The sequence below is a fragment of the Lycorma delicatula genome, chromosome 1, assembly GCF_047948215.1.
Source record: "Lycorma delicatula isolate Av1 chromosome 1, ASM4794821v1, whole genome shotgun sequence".
Taxonomy (NCBI): Eukaryota; Metazoa; Arthropoda; class Insecta; order Hemiptera; family Fulgoridae; genus Lycorma; species Lycorma delicatula.
In genome coordinates this window covers 396,140,749-396,163,697 of record NC_134455.1, presented here as the reverse complement: position 1 = coordinate 396,163,697, position 22,949 = coordinate 396,140,749, and the positions used below count along the sequence as shown (strand labels likewise).

The 22,949-nt window shown below is 30.9% G+C and overlaps 1 protein-coding gene across 1 annotated transcript; it reads right to left on the bottom strand.

Annotated features, from left to right (window-relative positions):
• Positions 1 to 785: 785 nt before the first annotated feature.
• Positions 786 to 22,949, bottom strand: LOC142318005 (terminal uridylyltransferase Tailor-like). The gene is made up of 4 exons (XM_075354537.1): positions 22,889 to 22,949; positions 18,893 to 19,112; positions 12,085 to 12,284; positions 786 to 5,131 (listed from the first exon to the last, which is right to left on the bottom strand). The coding sequence occupies exons 1-4, from the start codon at positions 22,947 to 22,949 to the stop codon at positions 4,755 to 4,757; spliced, it is 858 nt and encodes a 285-aa protein (XP_075210652.1). The 3' UTR covers positions 786 to 4,754.

Below are 22,949 nucleotides of genomic sequence, written 5' to 3'. Positions count from 1 at the left end.
TTAATTACTGAATGACCCTTGTACTTAGAGTAGATTTGTAGATGATGCTCTTATGAGTAGTCGATTTGTATTCCACCAGTTGCAGAACTCTAAGCAAAGTGGACCATCTCCTAGGTGTAGATGTAGAATTGGCTGTTAATGATAAGGATATAACTTACTTTGTTTAAGTGTCTTCCAAACCAACAAATTGACATTTCAATTCACATAGAAAGATATTGTGTACTGACGCCTGATGGCGCTGAAATGCGTCAATAAGATGTATTTCAACAAGATTGCGAGAATAAGAATAAGAATGCAACAAGATTACGAAAAGTTGCGCTAATTGTTTTGCGATAAGGAATCCTGCGATAAGGAATCCTGCGATTAGGAAAATGTATTTCATATCTACTGCAGCAGCTGTAGTATTACCATTATACACATTCAAAATGAATACCATGTCAGTGTATTCCTCTGTTTTAAATAAGTATGGCATTACTTCAATCGCAAACCAATCAGATTCAAACTAAAATTCACAGAAAACCTTCGCTAATGACAGTAGAATTTTTTTTACGGACAAAAAAATTATTTTTTTTTAATGACAGTACCAGATAAAATTAATGTACCTTACAATTTGATTTAAATGCTAATATAGTATTGCGCATTGTTCAACAGCAGTTTTTATTTTACTGCTAACTTTTAAATAATTTATTGTATTTCTATTATTAATAAAAAAAATATTATCTAAGTAATTTTTATTTATTTTACAATTGTTGTGTAATTTCCAGTTTTTTGTTAACAGTAAATTTTTTTTTTAAATTTTCCACATCAACAAAATAAAATTTAATACTTTTCTAACAAATATAGTAGTAGTAATGTACTGTTTTTAAATAAAATTACAATTTTTTTAACTTTTCTTAGTTTTATTTAACTTCAGCAGTATTTCAGAATTATATACTTTAGAAGCTTTGTTTACAAGTTTTACCATGCTTTGTTTTACCAAGCTTTGTTTATTATCCATTTAACAAAGTTACTGTATGTCAAACATAGAAAACAAGGTTTTTTTTATCCCAATTTATTGGTTTTCACCCCAAATTTCTCAAAAACTATTCCAAATACGGTTCTGGGATCTATTTTATTCAATTTTTTAGGTCAAAGACCATAAGCAATCGGTAATTCTGCTGCTTAATAAACGTCTTTAAAATGTCAATACGATCTCATTTCACCAAGGTAGCTGAAATCCAAGTGAAATCTTTCACTGGCTGTAACTTGGAAATGAAGCATTTTAGAACATATGTTTATATGTACGTACTTTCCCATTATTTTCATGAGTAATATAGGTTATAAAAATTTTTGGTATTTAATCACATAACAATAAATCTTAATTCATTTCTAACAGAACAAAAATCATGTACTTACATCGAATAACAGAAATACAGTTATTTAAAGATAATTACAAAACTATAAAAATCCTTTGCTTTTAAATGCTAAAAAAAATAGAAAATACAAGCGTTAAATAGCATTATAATTAAAAACCGTTTGCTGGAGGAAAATACTTTAATTAATGTAAAAGTAAAACAAAAATACTTTAAGTAGTGTAAAAGTTACAGTATTATAACTTATCATAACACTAATTATTTCATGAACAAATAATATTTTCTATTGTTATAAAAAATTATGAGAAAAATATATTTTACATTTTTATAAAATTTTAATGCAAATACAACTGAATATAAAAAATAAAAGTATAATTGATAATGACATATATAATGTACCACGTGATTCAAAAAAGAATTCAAAACTACAATACTATAATGTATATACTATAATAAAGACTTCACAGGCATATAATAATTAATTTAGATAACTTACAAATTCGTTTGGAGTCTCATTTCATAGTAAAACACATCAGATTTTGATTCATAATTCATTAGTACCGAATTCAGCCAACAGTTCTGTCATCAATGTTGTTAAAAATAGATGCATTTTGTGATGCATAACATGCTTGTTATGCGTTTTGGTTTCACGATTTGCAGTCAGCAACTGAAGTTCAATGTAATTTTAGAGACAGTACAGTAGGGAGCGTCTAAGTAGGCACACAGACCCACCGGGTTGGTCTGGTCTAGTGGTGAACGCGTCTTCCCAAATCAGCTGATTTGGAAGCCGAGAGTTCCAGCATTCAAGTCCTAGTAAAGCCAGTTATTTTTACATGGATTTGAATGCTAGATCGTGGATACCGGTGTTCTATGGTGGTTGGGTTTTCAATTAACCACACATCTCAGGAATGGTCGAATTGAGAATGTACAAGACTACACTTCATTCACACTCATACATATCATCCTCATTCATCCTCTGAAGTATTATCTAAACGGTAGTTACCGGAGGCTAAACAGGAAAAAAAAAATAAGTAGGCACACAATTTACAATTGACACCAAACCTTCATTTTGACAGGTTGTTCTGTTAAACAAACAAAATCGCCAGGATGCGCATGTGTTCCTTACTGTGGAACAACTTAGTGAAAGCTTTACACGTAGTCTGAAGAAATCAACTCTACAACAATCACATGAGTCTGGCATTCCACAAATGACTGTTTCATGCTCCAAAATTTTCTAATTCCTCAGTTAATGGATGATAACCAAGATGGACGCCATCAGTATCATCAAGAGAGGACACCACCTCACTACCACCTATAAGTCAAGAGATATTCTTGATACTTGATCTCCAGGTTGAAAGTTACGAAGGTCTAATTGCACAGCCACTTTGCTCCCCACATTTAACCCCACTAGATTTTTTCTTGTTGTGTTTATGCACCTTTGTCTGCTGATCTTGTTGAGCTAAGACTTTGAATTAACGCTGAATCTGCAGAGGTAATGCTTGACTTGCTGGCTACAGTCTGAAATGAAATGGACTTCAGGTGGGATGTATGCCGCATTATAAATGGAAATCACATCAAAATCAAAGTGAATGTTTGGGTAAACAAACTTATGGTTTTTTTTTTATGAAATAAAACCTCAACCGAATTTGTAAGTTCTTTCAATAAGCTTTTAAAGTTGTTAAGTACTTTTTGAATCATCCGGTATAAGAAATTACATGCATTACTAAAATAATTATTATGCACATAATACTATAAGAAAGTCTATGTATATGAGGTGTAATAAAAAAAATGAATACTTTAATCTTGTGCGTTGTTTAAATAAATTGATTTTTTCCCACATGAAGGCAGCATACTGTCACTAGTGTGTACATCAGTATTTTCAGGCATGTCAGATGCGTAGTTCAAATTTAATAGCAGAGTAATTAGGACATACTTTATTATAAATGGCAATTTATTTTCTTTGGAAATGATGGAACAAAAGGTATGTATTAATTAAGGAATAAAGAGCAGTGAAGCTGTTAAAAAAGGCTTTTGGCAACGATATTATGTTAATACCAAGGGTTTATGAATGGTATAAATGATTTCAGTATTAACAAAATAAAGGACACTGCGATCAATAACATTTGAATTGCTACTAGAAAAGTTGCTGAAAAGGTATGAATCTCTTACTGCTCTTTTAAGTGACATTTTCGGCATGAAACAAGTAGCAGCAAAACTTGTTTCAAAATTGTTGAATTTTCAAAGAAAGCAACATCATAGAACAATTGTTAGCTGATATCATGGATGACTCAGAATTACCCAAACTTGTCACAAAAGGTGACAAAACATGGGCGCATGGTTATGATAATGAAACAAAGGTCCAATTATCCCAATGGAAGCTTCCTGAAAAACCAAGATTGAAAAAGCATACAGAATTCAATCGATGTTAAGATTCTTTTTTTTTTCAATTACAATGGTGTTATCCATTAGAAATTTTTACCACAACATTGTATGGACAACAAATAATATTACTTGGCAGTTTTACACTATTTAAGTGAGTTATCTAAAGAAAACTACCACAAATTTTAACAAACAATTATGACAGTTTGCCACATTTCACTTAGTGAAGTGTGAGGATAAGTAATCACATTAATTTGTGATTAACTAAAAATAATGCTGTGCTGTTGCCACAACATTCATATACTCCAGACATAGCACCATGCTTCTTGTTTCCATTGATTAAGAGAACATAAAAAGGACAGTTTCAGACAATAGATGAAATAAAGAGAAAAATCACTAAATGAACTTAGGGCATATTAAAAAGCGTTTTCCACAAATGTTTCAAGGATTGGATGAAACATTGCATAAGTGTTATATTTCTGGGGACTACTTTAATCGGAACAATATCAATATAAAAGAATAATTAAATTTGGTTTTGATAAAAATTAAAATTCTCATTATTTTCTGGTCACATCTTATACATAATAAATTATGCTATATATAAGAAATGAAATTTCTGTTCTACAGGACCGCAAATTCGAATAATAAATAATTTATTTTGTCATATAATTATTTAACTTCATATATTCATGTGTTGAAATTTGGTATTTCAACAGATTCTCATAAGTTGCAATGTAATGCAATAATGCAGGAGAAGAATAAGAAACTTATGTTTTTACTAGGATTCATAATTTAACATGGTCGTTAATTATTAAAATGGGGCAGGTTCCCTCAGAAGTTCTGAGAATTTTAACTTAAACCCAGTGATACAAACAAAAAAAAATAGATGAAAGAATATCTAATATAGCACAGCACCTAACATTACCAGCTACTACTATGGCTGTAATATTAGTAACTGCCATTCAACTGGATCTGACACTTTTTTGTTTGGCTTACCATAGTGACAACATGTTAATTACTCTCTTATAAAATTTGTTGCATTCTTTTACAGAACCACTTAAACTTTGAATAAGATTTTCCAGCTAAGTCTACAGTCAAATTACTATTAAGTTCAATAGGATCTTGTAAACAAAATCCTTTAGTTAGTTTAAAGCAATGATTAGATGAACTGGATGTACAAAACTGTATGTAATTTTCATACTGTGCACATGGTAGATTCAATTTTTTAAATTGCAGTTTTGTAAAAGATTCTCCAGTCAACGGACAATGAACTGACAATATGTTGTCATCATTTCCATAAAATTCAAAAAAACCTCTTATCAGTTCATCGTTTGTCTTCAACTTAGGATTTGGCTGTAACAAATTTACAGTTGCATCACTGTCAAATCCACATTCCCAACCTGTATAAGAACAGTGAAATTATTATTTACATAAAATGTACTGTGAATGTATATTTATTTTAAACATTAAAAAAGAATAAGTTTTCAAACCAATGAAAAATTGTACTTTCTTTTTTATGCAATCTACATCTTATTCTTAATCAAAGCTCATTTTGATGATTCTATTGTCTGAAAGTTCCTCTAGAGATCACATTTTAATATTTTTCCCAATAACTTAGATTATAGATTTTTTAAATGAAAAATTACTCATTTTATTACACTGAAAATTTGACAATATTTTCTATTTTTCTTGTAGTTATGCTTGTATAATAATGCATTATTATCTCATTATGATACGTTGCATCAAGCTATTCTGATATAATCCATAAAATATAAACAGATTAAAAGTGAAAATAAAATTATTTAGTTATAAAATCTTAAAACATAAGCTTAACAGACATATAACCAACAATAATATAAAATAGACGTAAAATAATGAAAGTATAAACATTTATTATATATATATATATATATATATATATATATATATATATAATCTTCTGGAACTAAGTACCCCTTATAGTAATAACCGAAATGGATGGTTACCACCCATTATTTTTCATAAATATTGTGAAAATTAGTTACTAAACTACAATAAAAAAAATTGTACATTCCAACATTTTAGTGATCCTAACCTCATGCCCGGTAGTCTTTTTATGCTTACTGTGTTTCAATATTTACTCTTATCAAATTGCATGTTTTTTTTTTTGCAAATTACTTTGTAACTACCCATATTTTAAATAAAACTGAAGAATAATAAAATTAACCAATGTACATTTAAAAATATAAAATGAATTAAAACAAAAACACAGCTCTAAAAAATAATATTTTGCAATTCTTTTATAAATTTTGACTTTTAAGATCAATATCAAATTAAGGGATGTAAAGCTGGTTTAGTTTTGAATTACTGGTGCTTATTTAAGTCAAAATTTATATAGTATTTTTTATTGTTATGTAGTATGTAGCATTAGTTTTTTAAAGTTGAGTTTCTAATTTTCATACACACTGTTCAATTTTAGTGAAAATTTGTGAAAAAGGCTGCAATTGACATATCTTTAATTAAAATCTACATGTGTAAATAAATATTCATTTAATCCAAATCTATACGTAAATGATAATTAAAATACAAAAATAAAAATTTTAACTTAGCTTATATTTCTGAATGCACAACCTTTGCTGAAAACAAGTCAAAAAACTATCCACCTCTGTTAGCCAACACAAAACTATTTTTTACAAATCCAAACAATCTTCGGCTGATGAGAAAGGCCTTACATTTCTGTTGCCATTTTTCATAAATCAGTGACGAATTTAAATTATCTTACACAATAGTTAAAAATAAAAATAATATTTAAAATAAAAATCACAATATTTAAAATAAAAATCAAAAGATTTTCTTTTACAGAAACAATATTACCGTCAGTATACTTTCAATGATACTTTTTTTTAAAAGATTAAAAAAAACCCCTGAATTATCTGCAAACAATTTAATGTGAAACATAAATATATGCTAAAATAATTTTCAATATGCCTTCCAAACTGTTGCTTATTTGTTGTCATTTTATTTATTAGGCATTATAATATATTTAATTAACAATTATTTTGCACTTTTAAATTATTATGGACTCTATTCTCTAATTAGGTATATTTGTGAGGCTGCACTAATCAAAATTTTATTATGGTCCTCTGATCTATCCTTCAAATGTTGGTATAATTCCTTTTTTCATCTAGGAGTAAGATACCTAATCATTCCTGATATGATTTATATAACGATTTACAAACTGATTAAAGTTGAAGATTTATTTATACAATAACTAAATATACACATATACGTACATACACTGCCTATAGTAACTAGGTACTATAGGCACACATATAGGTAAAACTGCATAATTAAAAAAAAAATGCCTTTCGGTAAATTTCAGTCATACAAAAAAAATCATGGACTATCACCTTTTAAATAAAAAATAAACTGTAAAATAATTTATTATACAAATAAACATAAAAAAAAAAATAAATCATGTTAACTAACTCAAGCTTTGCCATAATATGAATATACTGAAGAACTAACACATTAAAAGAAGAATTTACGATTTTGTACAATTCAGGGCAATTCTAAATGATACTCAATTTAGTAATTCTATATTTCTTGAACTATACATTGTATCTGATTGACCTACGTAGTAGTTGACAGATAGGTCCAAAAGTTTTGAATAACATCGCCAGAGCACATGTACTTGCATAAACAACTGCTAGAGTGCTGGTGCACACCTGATACATATGTATCATGTGTGAGAAACATGGCTACAGTGCAACAAAAGGTTTTTTGTGTTCTTGAGTACAGCAAATCTCAGTTGGCAACTGCAGTGCAGCATGTGTTTCATCTCCGATTCAACATTGACCCTCCATCCCAATCCCATAGGGAGAAGACACCCCACTCCCTCCGTTTCAAGCCCTAAGGGGCTTTACCGGAGGTTGTCTTTAGACACTCTAACTGATTACACCACACAGTCATTAGCCAGGCCTTGGTCGGGATGCTACTGATGTAAATGCCTTGGCAGACATTTGCATCAGTAAATACATATCATATTTAGCCTTCACATAGGCCTAAAACAGACATATTCACTTCCAACCTAACATGAATTCCTCAAACTAACTAACCGAAACCGCAGACCCCATGCCTAGTACAGATTTAACAACACCATTCGTGACTATCAGTGCCTTAGAAAATGAACAAGTTTAAAATTTCAGGGCTACACTCATACCAATCAAAATTGTTTTTATGCATTATAGAAATTCAGACCTACACCCACATTAAGTCGACCAGTTTAGATCACCTAACAAGGTGAACGCAACCTCATTCCAGTCCACGCAGGAGCCGGGGACAAACCCCCACTTGGACCCATAATGGTGTCTCGCATGGCATTATCAAGTCACAATTAGGACAGCCTCCCCCACCAGTGGGAGCCCCAAATCGAATCACAAACAATACCAATATATTGGCAAGATACCAATGCGCCTACCTCCAACCAATTCAATGCCTAAGTCGGAAACCTAGCCAGCCAGGATCCTACCACAATCAAGTACCTCAATCAAACTACAATGTAAGGGTGAGAAAAATCCAGCCACTATAGACCATTCCTCGTGAATCATTCAGTTGGTATGGAGATCCAGGAAGGAATGTATTCTCTCAAGTTCTCTAAAAGCTCGTGAACTTTCGACCTCATATCGGGGGCAGACGTAGAGGATATGGTCCACTGTATCATCAGTCCCGCAATCCGGGCATTGACTCGAATCTAATATACGAAACCTGGTCAAACTCGCTCGAAAGGCACCATGAACAGAGAGATACTGCGTGATATACCGATTGGGAGAGATCCATTTAATCACACCTAAATTAGACACTATAGGAAATATACCAACCAAGGCCCTGGTCTTCAATCTCCTGCTTTCATTCTGATGGTTATTTACCTTTGAAATGTAGGGTTCCTTACCCTCATTAGCCAAGATATCTATTGGTTTGACTCGGCTATAACACAGACTGACTCCTGCGAGACTGTTCTGTAACCGCCTATAACAACCGGCAAGAGGTCGTTGGGCCCGCAGCAAAATGTCCATGCAATACCTAAAAGCCATGCGGTGAGCCCAGACAAGGGCAGCATACAGCGTAATAGCTTCGCTGACACCTTTGTAAAGGATATGCATGGTACAGTAATTTAACCCCCAATCGTGATGAATAACTACGGATTCCAGAAAAGGCATTAGCAGCCTTTTTGCTACATACTGTAGATGTTCTTTGAACTGAAAATTCTCATCAAGGATAACACCCAGGTAGGAGGACTGACCCTCCAATAAGGAAGAGCACATGTTGGTTTCACACCTAAGACAGAGTGCCTTTACAGAGACAGGGTGACTCTGTAAAGGCAAGAGCATGGGCCAACTACGTATGGTAGAGGAGAAGGTGAGACAAATCAAAGAAAGTTTTGTATGAACCCCAAAAATGTTAACCCATTGAGTAAGAGCAGAGAACTTTTTCCTTCAGGACCAGAGGATGAGATGAATGACAGTTTTTGGAGCATGTGAAAATGCCATGCCTGACCGGAATTCAAACCTGGGACCTCCAGATGAATGGCCGAGATGCTACCACTTGTGTGAGAGAGCAGAGAACTTGGAATACCTCAACCAACTGTCTGGCATGTTTTGAGACGTTGTTTTCAAGCCATACTGCCTACAACTTTTATAGGCTCTTTGCGGAGGTAACAAATCAAAACATGTTGAATTTTGTGATCAAATGCTTGCAAACATGGAAGATGATAATTTTCTTCCACATTTAATTTTTTTTAGTGATGAAGCATGTCTCAACTCAGTAGAAAAGTAGATAGAAACAATGTTCACAACTCAGGTCTACAAAATCTCCATGACACACTGCAACAAGAGAGAGTCCCCCAAGGTTAATGTGTTTTGTTTGTACCTTATTGCAAAGGTTTATGGACCATTCTTTTTTTTTGGAACATACAATTACCGAGATAATGTACCAGGACATACTGGAAAATTGGTTTTTCCCCTCATTAAATGAAAATTCACAAAACTTCATTTTTCAACAAGTTGGAGCTTCACCCCATTAGCATCTAGATGTTCAAAGCTTTCTTTTCTTTTCTGCTTAGCCTCCGGAACCACCATCAGGATCACTTCAAAGGATGAATGGGGATGGTATGAGTGTAAATGAAGTGTAGTCTTGTACAATCTCAGGTCGACTATTTCTGAGATGTGTGGTTAATTGAAATCCAACCATCAAAGAACACTGGTATCAACGATCTAATATTCAAATCTGTATAAAAGTAACTGCCTTTATTAGGATTTGAACCTTAGAACTCTTGACTTCGAAATCAGTTGATTTGCAAAGAGGCGTTTACCACTTGACTAACCCGGCAGGGTTAGATATTCGAAGCAATCTGAATAAATCTCTACGTCAACAATGAATAGGATGCATTGGGAATTAAGACCTGACTCTTCAGTTCTGGCCTTCAGGTTCATGTGGTCTCACACCATGTGACTTTTTCTTGTGAAGTTTGTAAAAGATGCAGTTAACATATCACCTACACCAATAAATCTGGTCAACCTGTGAAACTGTATCACAGTTGCGGTGAACTCATCAGTAACACAAGATGTGCTTACTTGCGTGTGGGACAAACTCAGCTACTGTTTAGATGTGTGCTGTGCAGCTGGAGGGGGGCATATTGAACATTACGAATTGTGTCTGTAAACTTTACTGTGAGTATTATTCAGATGTAACTTACTTCACATTTATCATCAATTCTTAATTTGGAATGAAGAGTTATGAAATCGAATATCATTTTGAATTACTCTGTATTTTTTCCATTTTCATGATTATATTTTTGAGAAGTGAATTTTTTATTGAAATTTATTTTTGTTTCTATTTTCAATTAAATTAATTACTACTGTAGACAATTATCTCTGTGGTTTTAATGTTATTACATATTAATTACAAGTTATTAATAATTCAATGTAATATCTTTAACAGTAGGTATTAAAAACGAAGAATACACAACAATATGAACAGAATAAATTAGTAATAATAGCAATAAGGACAAGAAAAATAAGATTAAACTATTAACAACAACGATGAGAAAACCAATAGAAATAAATATCTATAATTTTAGCAAAATTGCACTATACAGAAAGGAATGAATGCAGTTAATCCTTGTAGCATTTGTTATACAGTAACTACAGATGAAATAATAGATCAGTAACTATAAATAATGCTTTTACAGAAAGTAGAAAAATTGACAAAGTACTTGCTAATGTGTCATGTAATGTTTTTTTAAGATCTCAATAATGCTATTTGGTTCTCTTTCAATAGAGTTAGAATTAACCCTGCTTCTATTGGATTTTAATGTCAAAACTGATAACACAAAATTCTCTTGTAGTTTATAAAATCCCATTATAATAAATCTATACACTTCCAGGATTTTATTTTCAATCATTGCTGACATACTAGGCCTAAAATGTTTAGGAGTACACCTTTTTAGAAGATGAAGAAAAAAGAAGCATCTAGACTAATTATGAGCTTGCTCAGATGATTACCAATGAACTTCTGTTAAAAGAAAACAATGAACAAACTTTACATATTTCAATTTCTTTCATAAACTATGATTCAATTTCTTTCTTGGTCAAAAGTGATTATATAACAAGATAAGTTTTCTATTTTTTCAGTTCAATCTAACTCCTATAAAATGCTGTGAACCTTTACAGGACAGATAATTCTTTAAAGTTGTTTAATAAAAAATTATTATCAACATAAATATAAGAAGTAAATAATATTCTTTAAATATTAGCAATGTTACACTTTTACAAGAAACAATCTTTTGAATTACTAATTTTTCAGCTAATTTTTATATTTCTAATTATTGTTTTTCTATGTGTAAGTACCCTCAAACATACAAATTCATCTAAATTTTTAACCTTGGTTAACTTAAACATTTGTAGGGCTTTCCCAGTAAATACAATATTTCTGTTTGATCATATTATGAAACTGTAAAAAAAATTAATAGAGCAAATTTTACTAACCAACTGGAAAATTGCATTCTGAAACTGATTTTTTTTATAAGCTACAAAGGCTAGAATAATAACAATATTATTACAGATCGGCATCTCCTGCAATCTTTAATTATCTTAAATTAGAAATAATAAAATTCACCTTTACACTGAATGAATTAAAATAAATTATTTCACAATAACATCTTTTTATTGTGAAGAGGAATGAATACACATTCATTGACATTGAAAAAATGTTTCCATAATTCTAAGAAATGTTTAGGTAATCAATATAGTGATTTAACTATAAATGGGGAAAACTGTAATCTTTAAGATTATGTAACAAAAACATACTTCCTTACCTGAAACTGATTTTTTTTGTTTTGCAACATTATTTTTTAAAGCACTAACAGGTTTAAGCAATAAGACTTTAATTAAATAATATAGAACAATCCAAGTCAATGAATAATTTGATATATCGTCTGGAAGATGAGTATATTTAGCCCATTCTTTTATAATTAATATCAGCCGTTTAACCCTATCATCAGAATTGACATATAACCTAAAAAAAAATATTTTTAATTAAAAATAAATTTAAATGCAATAAAACCAAGAATTATAATTATATTATAAAAAACCTGAAATATGTATGTTAGAGTTCGAAATGACTCCACTTGAAAAAAAATTCAGTTATACCTTTTTTAACCACACAGTTAATGTATCATTTAGTAATAATATGGAGCACAAAACCATACACAACAAAATATTATATATAACAAACATATAGCAAAATTCCTAGTATATTAAATTGAACTTGTAAAAAGTTAAAATTACTTTAACGTAAAAACATTGCCTGATCTTTCATTAAGGGTCCTGGGTTTAAATTCCGGTCAGGCATTGCACTTTTCATATCCTACAAATTTTAATTTTCATATTCCAATGTAAAAGCTTCTTTGTAAGCTTCTGTGACAAATTATTCATCAGTAAAAAAAAAAAAATTGTAATCTAAAAGCATTAAACTAGAGGTTACAAAGTCTGTACTTTCACTGCTATAGCCTTTTAAATGGAAAAGGGTTTTGTCACTTACATTTAATGCCAAGTTTTTTTAAAAGAATCCTAGAAGCCAATATTTGGAAATATTTATCTTGTACTTAGTCATTTGATACATAGTCATTAATCTCCTAGCTTCCCAGTACAATTGCCCATCATATATATTCTAATAACTTGTCTATTTCATATAGCTTCATATAAGATCTCCCAATCCATAACAGTTCTTTGCTTATATACTATACACTTTGGACAATTATAGATAACAATGCAGAAATATGAACTGTTAACTATGCCCTGACTGTGTAGTATGTATTCACAAAGTATTATGTAACTAAAAAGATTACTAATAAATCAACAACCCATAACCAAAATCATAATTTAACAAAAGACATAAAACTGTTTCACATACAATAATAAATACTAGACTCAACAAAGTCTGAACCTATTCGCAGACTAATAGACCATATATTTCAGCTTCCTGAATGAAATATATTTCCAACAATTTAACCTTTAGTCCTCGACTGTCTGTGAGCTCCACACTGCCAAAGTGCAGTTTACTCGAATGTCAGATGACACCTGTGTACATATTTAAAATATAACTCGACTGCAAAGCTTTCACTAAAACACCAATTTATGCTGCATTCTTTTGGATATCTTTTGAACTAATTCAAAAACCACATTGCGTGTTAGTATGGTGATGAAATTGCTATTTCTTAGGCTATGTGCGTCCACTTCAAAACCTAAACATATGTTCTGCTTTTATTTACGTTTTCATGATGGCTTCTTGTTTGCGTGTTCTATTATTATTATGATATTATTTTTAATGCGGTTTTTGATAGTGACAGTTTTAGTTCACCTTTATGGAAAAATGAAAATATTCACAATGAATTAGACAAAATTGTGAGTTAGGTAGGGGAAGGAGGTGATGGCGACGGATTGAGTGTTTAAGATGAAAGGAATGTGTACTCCGATGATTTTCCCTGTTTCTCTAAATATTTGTTTACTCTGGTTCAAGAAACGTGAAATAATAATTATAGTGATTGATTTCGGTTTTTTCAATTGTTTTTTTCTGACAATTTACTACATGAAATGGTCACAGACAGTAAAGATATGCTGCTATAAAAATTCCTATTATAACACCACTTCTAGAACGATCTACCTAGAGAACTTGGAAAGATGTACGCTACTTGAATTTAAGCTTTTCTTGGAGTAATTTTAAACATGGGTATGCATCCTAGGTCTTATTTGCAAGATTATTTTTCTGAAGAATGGTTAGGTTATCAGCTATTCTTCAAAGATGTATTAAGTAGAGGTAGGCTCTTCCAAATTTTCTGAAACTTATTCAACCTCTACAAGTTCAGGCTGTAACCAGAGGGCAAAAGATTAAAAATGTTGTTGAGTATTTAAATGAAAAATTTAGAAAATACTATGTTCCTGGTGAAGCAATCAATATTGATGAATCAATAGTTTGCTTCAAAGGTCAGTTCATCTCTAAGATGTATAATCCAAAAAAGCTCACAAAACGGGGCATACAAGTATATGTTTTAGCTAATCAACCACCGGTTATATAAGTGTCTTTGAACCACAGAAGTACCGGTTTGAAGTGTCTTCTCAAACCACAGATTCTTTGATCAGACAAGAACAACCCAAATTGTTTTACACTTTGTAGTAAGTTACTAGACAGTACAAATGCTCAAGGTTTCCAATTTAAACTGACAAATTTTATTCAAGTTACAACCTTAGTTTAGATTATTAAATTTCAGACTTCCACGCAACAGGAACCATAACATTAAACAGAAAAGGACTCCCAAAAGATCTTAAAGAAAAATAACTGAAAAAAGGGGAATCAAAAGTAAATAAAGACAGGTGTACTATGATGTTAGTATAGAAAGACAATAATAATGTTGCCGAGATTAGTACTTATTATGACAATAGTAATTAGACTTTTCAAAGGAAAATGAAAGGAAACAATTTTATTCTGTAACATGAGGAAGCATAAGCCTGACCTTCATTTTAGGAAATTTTTTGTAAAATATCATACTCTAAAAAATATAAATAAAGTAAGAATTACTTAAAAATACCAGTTATATATAAAAATAGTTCATAAATCAGTATTAAAAAAAGATTAATATTGAGATATCTAGTAGATGAGAGTTAGAAATTATATATGAGTAGAAAGGTAGAAGGTATAAAAAATTTGAGGGCGAGGGCTAAGGGTTAAAAACACTCCTCGCATATTATGCAATGAGAAAGAGATTGATGAAATATTGTACTGGCTAATCTATATTGATTTTGTACTCCTATACAAAGTTATACATTCCTTAGAATTGCCAAAAAATTATATCCCAAGTTACATTTCACTATATAATATGAACACATCAAATCTCTTAACTTTCTTTTCTTTATTGTAACCGAAACAGATAACAAACACACTTAATATACAGACTCTATACAATTGAAAGACATACTCAACACAATTAATAACCAAAACAAAATAAAGATGCAGCTTCCTGATGCACGTTACATTGTCCTTGTCAGTCAACAACATTGATGAACTTAATACAATAAATCATCTGACAAGGTTAATGTCTACTCATTCATGCTTAAAAATAACCTGCTACATAGAATATACAGCAAAACAAAAACCACACAGACAGAAAATCCATAACATGAACATATATCAATCAATAATCATGTAAAATTCCCAACATCTTAATGAAAGAAGATTATTGTGTGCTTTTAAAATTACAAACAAAATACACAAGATCAAATAACAAACTAACAATCAGATTTTCAGAAAACCTACTTGTATACAACTAAATAATATGTCATACAGAAAGAATGCATGACATAAATATAAAGACACATTACACAGAATCAATTTTTGCAAATCACATCAGAGAAATAAGACATTAAGTATAACATGAAAATTTTATACATTTTATCAAAAGTGAACAACATGAAATTTACAGACATGTTAAATTCATGAGAAATAACGTGTTGAAGAACACAACATAAATAAAGCGTATTATGGAAATACATACTAAACGGGTCTCCTGACCACTTTAAGACAGATGTAATTAATAACAGGTCTACTGGTAACACCAAAACGTTCTGGATAATTATTTCTAAAAAGATCTTTTGGAAGAACAATATTATTTGAATCATTTGAAGTGAATCAACATTAATCACTTTTAATATAATCATTTTTAATTCAAAACATAAGTTCACACAGTACAAGACAGCACTGTGATCTAATCCAATATCATGAACTATCTTATTCTTGAATATTTTATACATATATATATATATATATATATATATATATATATATATATATATAATATAATTTATTTTATTAGAACAACCGAAGTACAGAATAAATAAAGTAGGATGACTTATCTTATTCCACTGTATATGCAGGAGCGCTTCAGCGATTTACTTGCATCATCAGCTACATTACATATTGATACATTCATCACAAATTACAATACAAACTTCATAAAATATTATAACTTATCATTTATTCTATTTAAAATTTAAAACCTTTAATCTTTTTATTTTAAGAATCTAAACTTTTATTCAATTAAATTAAAAATGAAATATGAAAAATTAATTAAAATTAACATTAAAAATTAAATTGTAAAAATTTTTATGTACGTAAAATATGACGTCAAGGCATAAAATCACATTAAAATTAAAAATCAAAACTCAAAAATAAAAATAAAAATAAAATAAGTAAAGCAATTATGCATGTTGTCCATTTAACTGAACTTATTTTACTGAACTGATTGAAATATATTACATTATACATCACTATCAAAATAGATGGTGGTGCCCCATCTACTGCAGCTTTCAAAATACTTGTCATCCTCATATTTTTTTTGTTTTTACAGTTTAACCTCCGGGTCCATTGTTAGGTATTGCTTCAGAGGATGAGATGAATGATTTGTAGCATGTGTGAAAATGCCATGCCTGACTGGAATTCAAACCCGGACCTCCAGATGAAAGGCTGAGACGCTACCACTTGCGCCATGGAGGCCGGCATCTTCATATTCTGTCTGAAGGTTGATCATATTAAATTTATTTTTATGTTTTTATATATACATCTTATATGATTATACATATAATTATACTATACATATAAATCTTTCTGAAATGTCTAATCCCTTACTATTTGTATTCATATTATATTTTTTAATTTCCAGTATTTTTAAATTTGTCCTAATATCAGATATTGTATGTTTATTCTTAATCAGATATATTAGAGAAACCCAGTTTACCTTTTTTATATTTTCTAATATGTTCCAAGAATCTAGCCTTTAAGGATCTAATGGTCTTTCCTATATAAATATGGTCAGAATCATTATATACAATTTTATAAATACCACTCAAATTATATAAATCAGATGAATAATTTTGTTTATTACTTATTAGGTGGTTATTTGTCTGGTATGGTACGGTACGGTATTATCATAAACCTTTGTAATATGTTCATCTATTTTATCAGTACATACATATTTTAAATATATGTCAACTTTTTGTGTGCTGTTTATGTTATTAAATGTGTATTATTTTTAATTTTTGACATTTGTTTATTATATATATTAGCTATTAAAGAATTATCATAACTATTACATATGGCAATTTGTTTTTTAATACCCATTTCTTTGTTTAGTTTATTTTTATTTCCATTATACTTTGTATAATTAATTGCTCAATTTATCATGTTTGTGCTAATTTTGTGTGACCATGGGTGATTTGAAGATTTGTGTATAGTAGTTTTGTTAGATGTGGGTTTCCTATATACTGAATTTACAAACTGACTATTTTTATTATTAATATATATATATTTTTTTTTTAATTAATCTGCAGTCGGGCAACAAAAAAAAAAAACCCGGTTTCCAATGCAAAATAGTGTATGTGCAGTGGACATGTTCTTTGAAGAGGTACCAGACAAGCTGGTTTCACAGTACAAGTGCTTGAATTTGGACAGGGACTGTGTTGAGAAGTAATATAAATATGTATGTTTGTATATAGAAATTCTTTCCAAGTTTGATTTTCATTATTCAATCAGAGATTAATTTATAAACAGTCCCTGCGCGTGCCCGCACACACACACACATCCAGGAGACTGGCCATTTTGACTAATGCTAATCCAGCTGAGGTTAAGAATGCGATGCAGCATTTGCCTTCAAAAGGCTTGAGGAGGCTACCAGCACACTCTTAGATTTCATAATGGAAGTGCTCAGAGAGTGATGAGGCGGTTACACTGTTATGCAATCATGTTCGCAGTATTCAGGAATTGAAGGAGCCAGGTAAAGAAAAGCGTGTAGTGTACTGTACACGGTTTCGGTCATTTGTTGACTATCATGGAATTGCAGAGCATGACTGTGTTTTCTTCACTGATGAGGTGTGGTTTCACCTTAGTGGCTACATGAACAATCAAAACACTAGAATTTGGCTAACTGAAAAGCTACAGTGCTACATGAAAACCCCTTACACTCTCAGAAAATGGGAGTGCAGTGTGCCATATCATGTTGTAAAATAGTGGGCCCAATTTTCTTTGAAACTAGCGTGAACAGTGTTATGTACCAAGATAGCATTACACAGGTTATTGTGCTTCTTGAGTTCCAGCAGGACAGTGCCACAAGTCACACATGTAATGAAATCATGCATTTCTTGAACAGGTATCTTTGCAAGCATATCATCATCCGTAAAGGATTATGGACCCCATTTTCACACCTACTTGACATCCCTAGATTTCTTACTGTGAAGTTATCTTAAAGCAAAGGTGTATTAAAACAGGCCTCACACACTGCAGGAACTAAAGATGAACACAAAAACGAGATCAACATCAGTATATATGTGCTTCACAAAGTGGCCTCAAACAAGCTAAAAAGAGTTTATACATGCATTACTGAACGGGCAGCCATTTTGAGCATGTTGTGAAAATAAATAAATTTTTAAATATTATTACTTAATGTCTTATCTTTATTATTACTATGATGTGCACAACTTTTGGATCTTTCTGTATTTTTGAGTATTGTAAATAAAACATGTTTTAGGTTGTACTTTGACCAATCCTAATAACTAATTTAAAAGATTAAAAGACATTACCCTATTAGTTTGCTTTTTTCAACAACCAGTCCATTACCACAAAAAATTTTACACTTCATCTGTGTAAGCCAATGTATCGCCTCAATAGTACTACCATTAATTTTAATATTTTTAAATACTAGATGTTGTCCATGATTTAGTTTCTTTAATTCCACTTCAACTTCTTTTAGCTGGTTACATAATTCACTTTCATCCCATTCATTTTTAAAATAACTGTCACCTATAAATTAAAATTACACATTTAAAATAAATATAAAATACATTTAAAGCTAAATTTAAAAAAAATTATATTCTATAATATAAAACACCTAGCACAGAATACAGAGGTAAGACATATCTTATTTTAACTTTACCATGAAAGTATTTTCACGGGATCCTGCATCCTTAGTCATTCCGGAAAAGCACTTTTGTGATAAAATTAAGGTAAGATATGTCTTAACTCAATATTCTGCAATCGGTGGTTTATTTTAATAAAATTTAAAACATAATTCAACAGTAAAAGAGGAATAATACAAGAGGAACAATATGAATCTTAAAAACATTAATTTCAGTAAAATAATAAATATATATATTTTTTATTTATTCATTTTTAAAATAACTACTTCACTTGTACATTAAATTACATATCTTGATTGCAAGTATATATAAGATATGCAATTTTAAATTTACAGGTGACAATTGTTATTTATAAAAATAAAATGAATATATATGTATAGATTTTTACATATACATAAATTAAAATAAATAAATAAAATTTTATTTTGTTTAACTGTATAATTTTTAATTGCAATTAGTAGATATTTCTAAATCATTTTGTATATTTTTATACATTAATTGCATACAAAATATAATATGTTTGTTTATCTTCATCACTAGCTGACTCTTCTGTTTATTGTCATCAGATTAGGGGCTTGATCCATTTTCTCCACACTTTTACATTTCATTTACAAGAACTTCATTATTCAATCTAGAACTTGAACCTTCACAACTTCTTTTCTGTTCAACCTCTGGAACCACTGTAAGATTCTTCAGGGGATGAATGAGGAAGATTGGTATGAATGCAAATGAAGTATAGTCTTGTATAGTCTCAAATCGACCATTCCTGAGATGTGTAGTTAATTGAAACCCAACCAACAAAGAACACCAGTATTCACAATCTAGTATTCAAATCTGTATAAAAGTAAATGCCTTTATTAGGATTTGAATTTAGAACATAAAATCAGCTGATTTGCGATGACAAGTTCACCACTAGACCAACCCGGTTTACAACCATCAACTGCCTGATTTCATATTTTCATTCACCCTGTTGTTAAGAGCGTTATCAAATTTACTTAAAATATTTTAATATCATAACAATTAAATAATGACTCAAAGTTATTGTTTGTGATTAAGTAAACAATTTGTCAATTTTGTAAGAATATATAGTTTATTTATTAATTTAGTTGCAATTTAACTCAAGATATAAAAACAAAAATATAAATAATAGCTATGAGGTGTATTCAAAAAGTAAGTATTACAGTTTTGTTATTAAAAAATACATATAACTTTCAATAAAACAATTTTATACCTTACAATCAGTTTTTTCATTCCTTCCTCAAATGGAGCCCCAGTTAATATAACCACTGTTGTCCCATATTCTTCACGTCAACACTGTCATAGCGCTGATCAGCGCTATGCGATGTCAGGTTAGGAGTACAAGACGGGTAGGTACTTCAACTGCTCCCAACCAGTTTGTTAAATCAAACTTTGAGCTTCATCAGCAACATGCGAATGAGCATTATCGTGAAGCAACAAAAATCCCTTGATTAAGCATTCCTCTCCTCTTGTTTTGGACTGTATGGTGCAGTTTTTTGAGAACATTACATTAAAGCAAAATATTTAGTCTCATCTCCTGACAAGAAGTGGACCAACAAAGCCCCTTTCTTATCCTAGAAGACAGTGTACATTTTTGAAGCTGAAATAATAGTTTTGAACTCTTGTTTTTTTAGAGATATTACATGTTACCATTCCATAAACTATAGTTAGGATTCTGCAGCATGCAGCAATGCAGAGACTCAAGTCTCATCAACAGTCACTACCTGGCTCAAAATGTTATCATCAGCATTTTTGTTACTGTGTTAAGAAAGGCTGAGCGGTCTAATCGCTTGGTTTTGTGAACCCCCATTAACATTTTTGGCATCTAATGAGAGAAGTTTGTAATGGCCAAGGTTTTATGTCACAATTTCAAATAAAACTGTTTGTAAAATTTCAGGAAATTCAATACATAACAAATAAATTGTAAACTGCTTATTCTCTTTCATCCACTCACATAACCAAATTTTTATTCACAACGGAAGGGCACCCACTCCTTTGCTCATCATGCACATTACTGTGTTCCTCATCAAACTGCCTTTCACTTTTTAACATTCCATCACGCATAGCTTTTTCACCACAAACTTCACTAATTTCTCAAAAAATATTGGCTGGTGTGATATTTCTCATATACAAATATTGGGTAGCTGTTCTAATTTCATAATCAACAGGATTATTGATAGACTTGAACATTTTAAATGATGTTTAATCAACTGTAAACAAACTTTGATGTACTTGTAATGGTATCTTTAAAAAGCCAACAAATAAGAGAATGTGGCAAGCATGCTCAGAGCTGCAATGGTGTTAGTAGGAAGCAGTACTACTTTTCTGGAAACACCTCGTATTTTATATTAAGTACAAAGTTCAATTCCTACTTAACATTTTTTTCACAAATCATTTCATTTATGCCGTATTATGTTAAGCTCCTAAGAATTACTGAAGAGAATTAAAAGACATCAAAAGAATAATATTTACTGTCAAGTTTGTAATTATGTAATACATTACAAGCAAAGTAACTGATTTCAGAGTGTTAACGCTTATGATCCTGACCCCCGAAGGGCAAGACACCACCTTGTGATGATCCTGGTTGTCACACCACCCCCTCCATTCCTACCCCCAATGGGCTTCACCGGAGGTCATCTTTTAGACCCTTCTAAACTTGATAACATTAGTTTGGCCTTTGTCAGGATGCCACCTGTGCAAATGCCTCAGCAGACATTTCCATCAGTGTATTTACACAACTTACTATCGCCTTTGTATGGCCTCTTCCAACCACCATCACTTACCATAACTTACAACCCTCACCTATCAAATTAACTGATTAGCAGAAATGTGATCCTAAACACCAAAAATACTATCCTCATACCAACAAAACAAGTGTTGATAGCAATGACAAGTTTTGTCCCACAATTCAATTTACATGAAAACCCCTTACACTGTCAGAAAATGGGTGTGTGGTGTGCCGTAACATGTCGTCAAACAGTGGGCCCTAATTTCTTTGAAACTACAGTGAACAATGTTGTGTATCAAGATATCATTACAGAGTTTATTGCGCTTCTTGAGAATGACGAATGTGATTGTCAATTCCAGCAGGACAGTGCCAGCAACCACATCAAACAAAAGGAAAATATTAAACTCCCTCCAATAGTGCTATGTGGCATTACTGACATAAAAAAACTCTAAGAGTTGTTAGGAACAATGGTGAACAAAACTGACTATAGTATGCAAGTAATCAATAATGAATAGCTTCGAATACTTTTGAAAGACAATGATGGTAACAAAAGAATCATTCAGGTGATACAAGAAGACCTTATAGGACATACTTTTATGAGGCAACAAAAGAGCATTTTGGGTAATGCCAAAAAATCTATACTACTCAATACCAAGAAACGTGATTAAGGAAGACATTAAAAATCAAGGGTTTGGAGCATTGTCAACCCCCACTTACTACCCTTTGATATAAAGAAATATAAAGAAATTCTCCAAAGAAAGGAGAAACAGAGAAAGAATTATTCACTGAAAATTAAAATAATTCTGGAAACTCTCAAGATACGCAGGATAGGTCCTTTGATTTAGACAATACTACTTCCCACCTCTGGATAAAAATCACCTAGGAATGTGAATGACCATACAAATAATCATTACCATATTCATCACCGGTCATTTGCTGAGACAGAAATGCAAAACAATGATGGTGTAACGACAT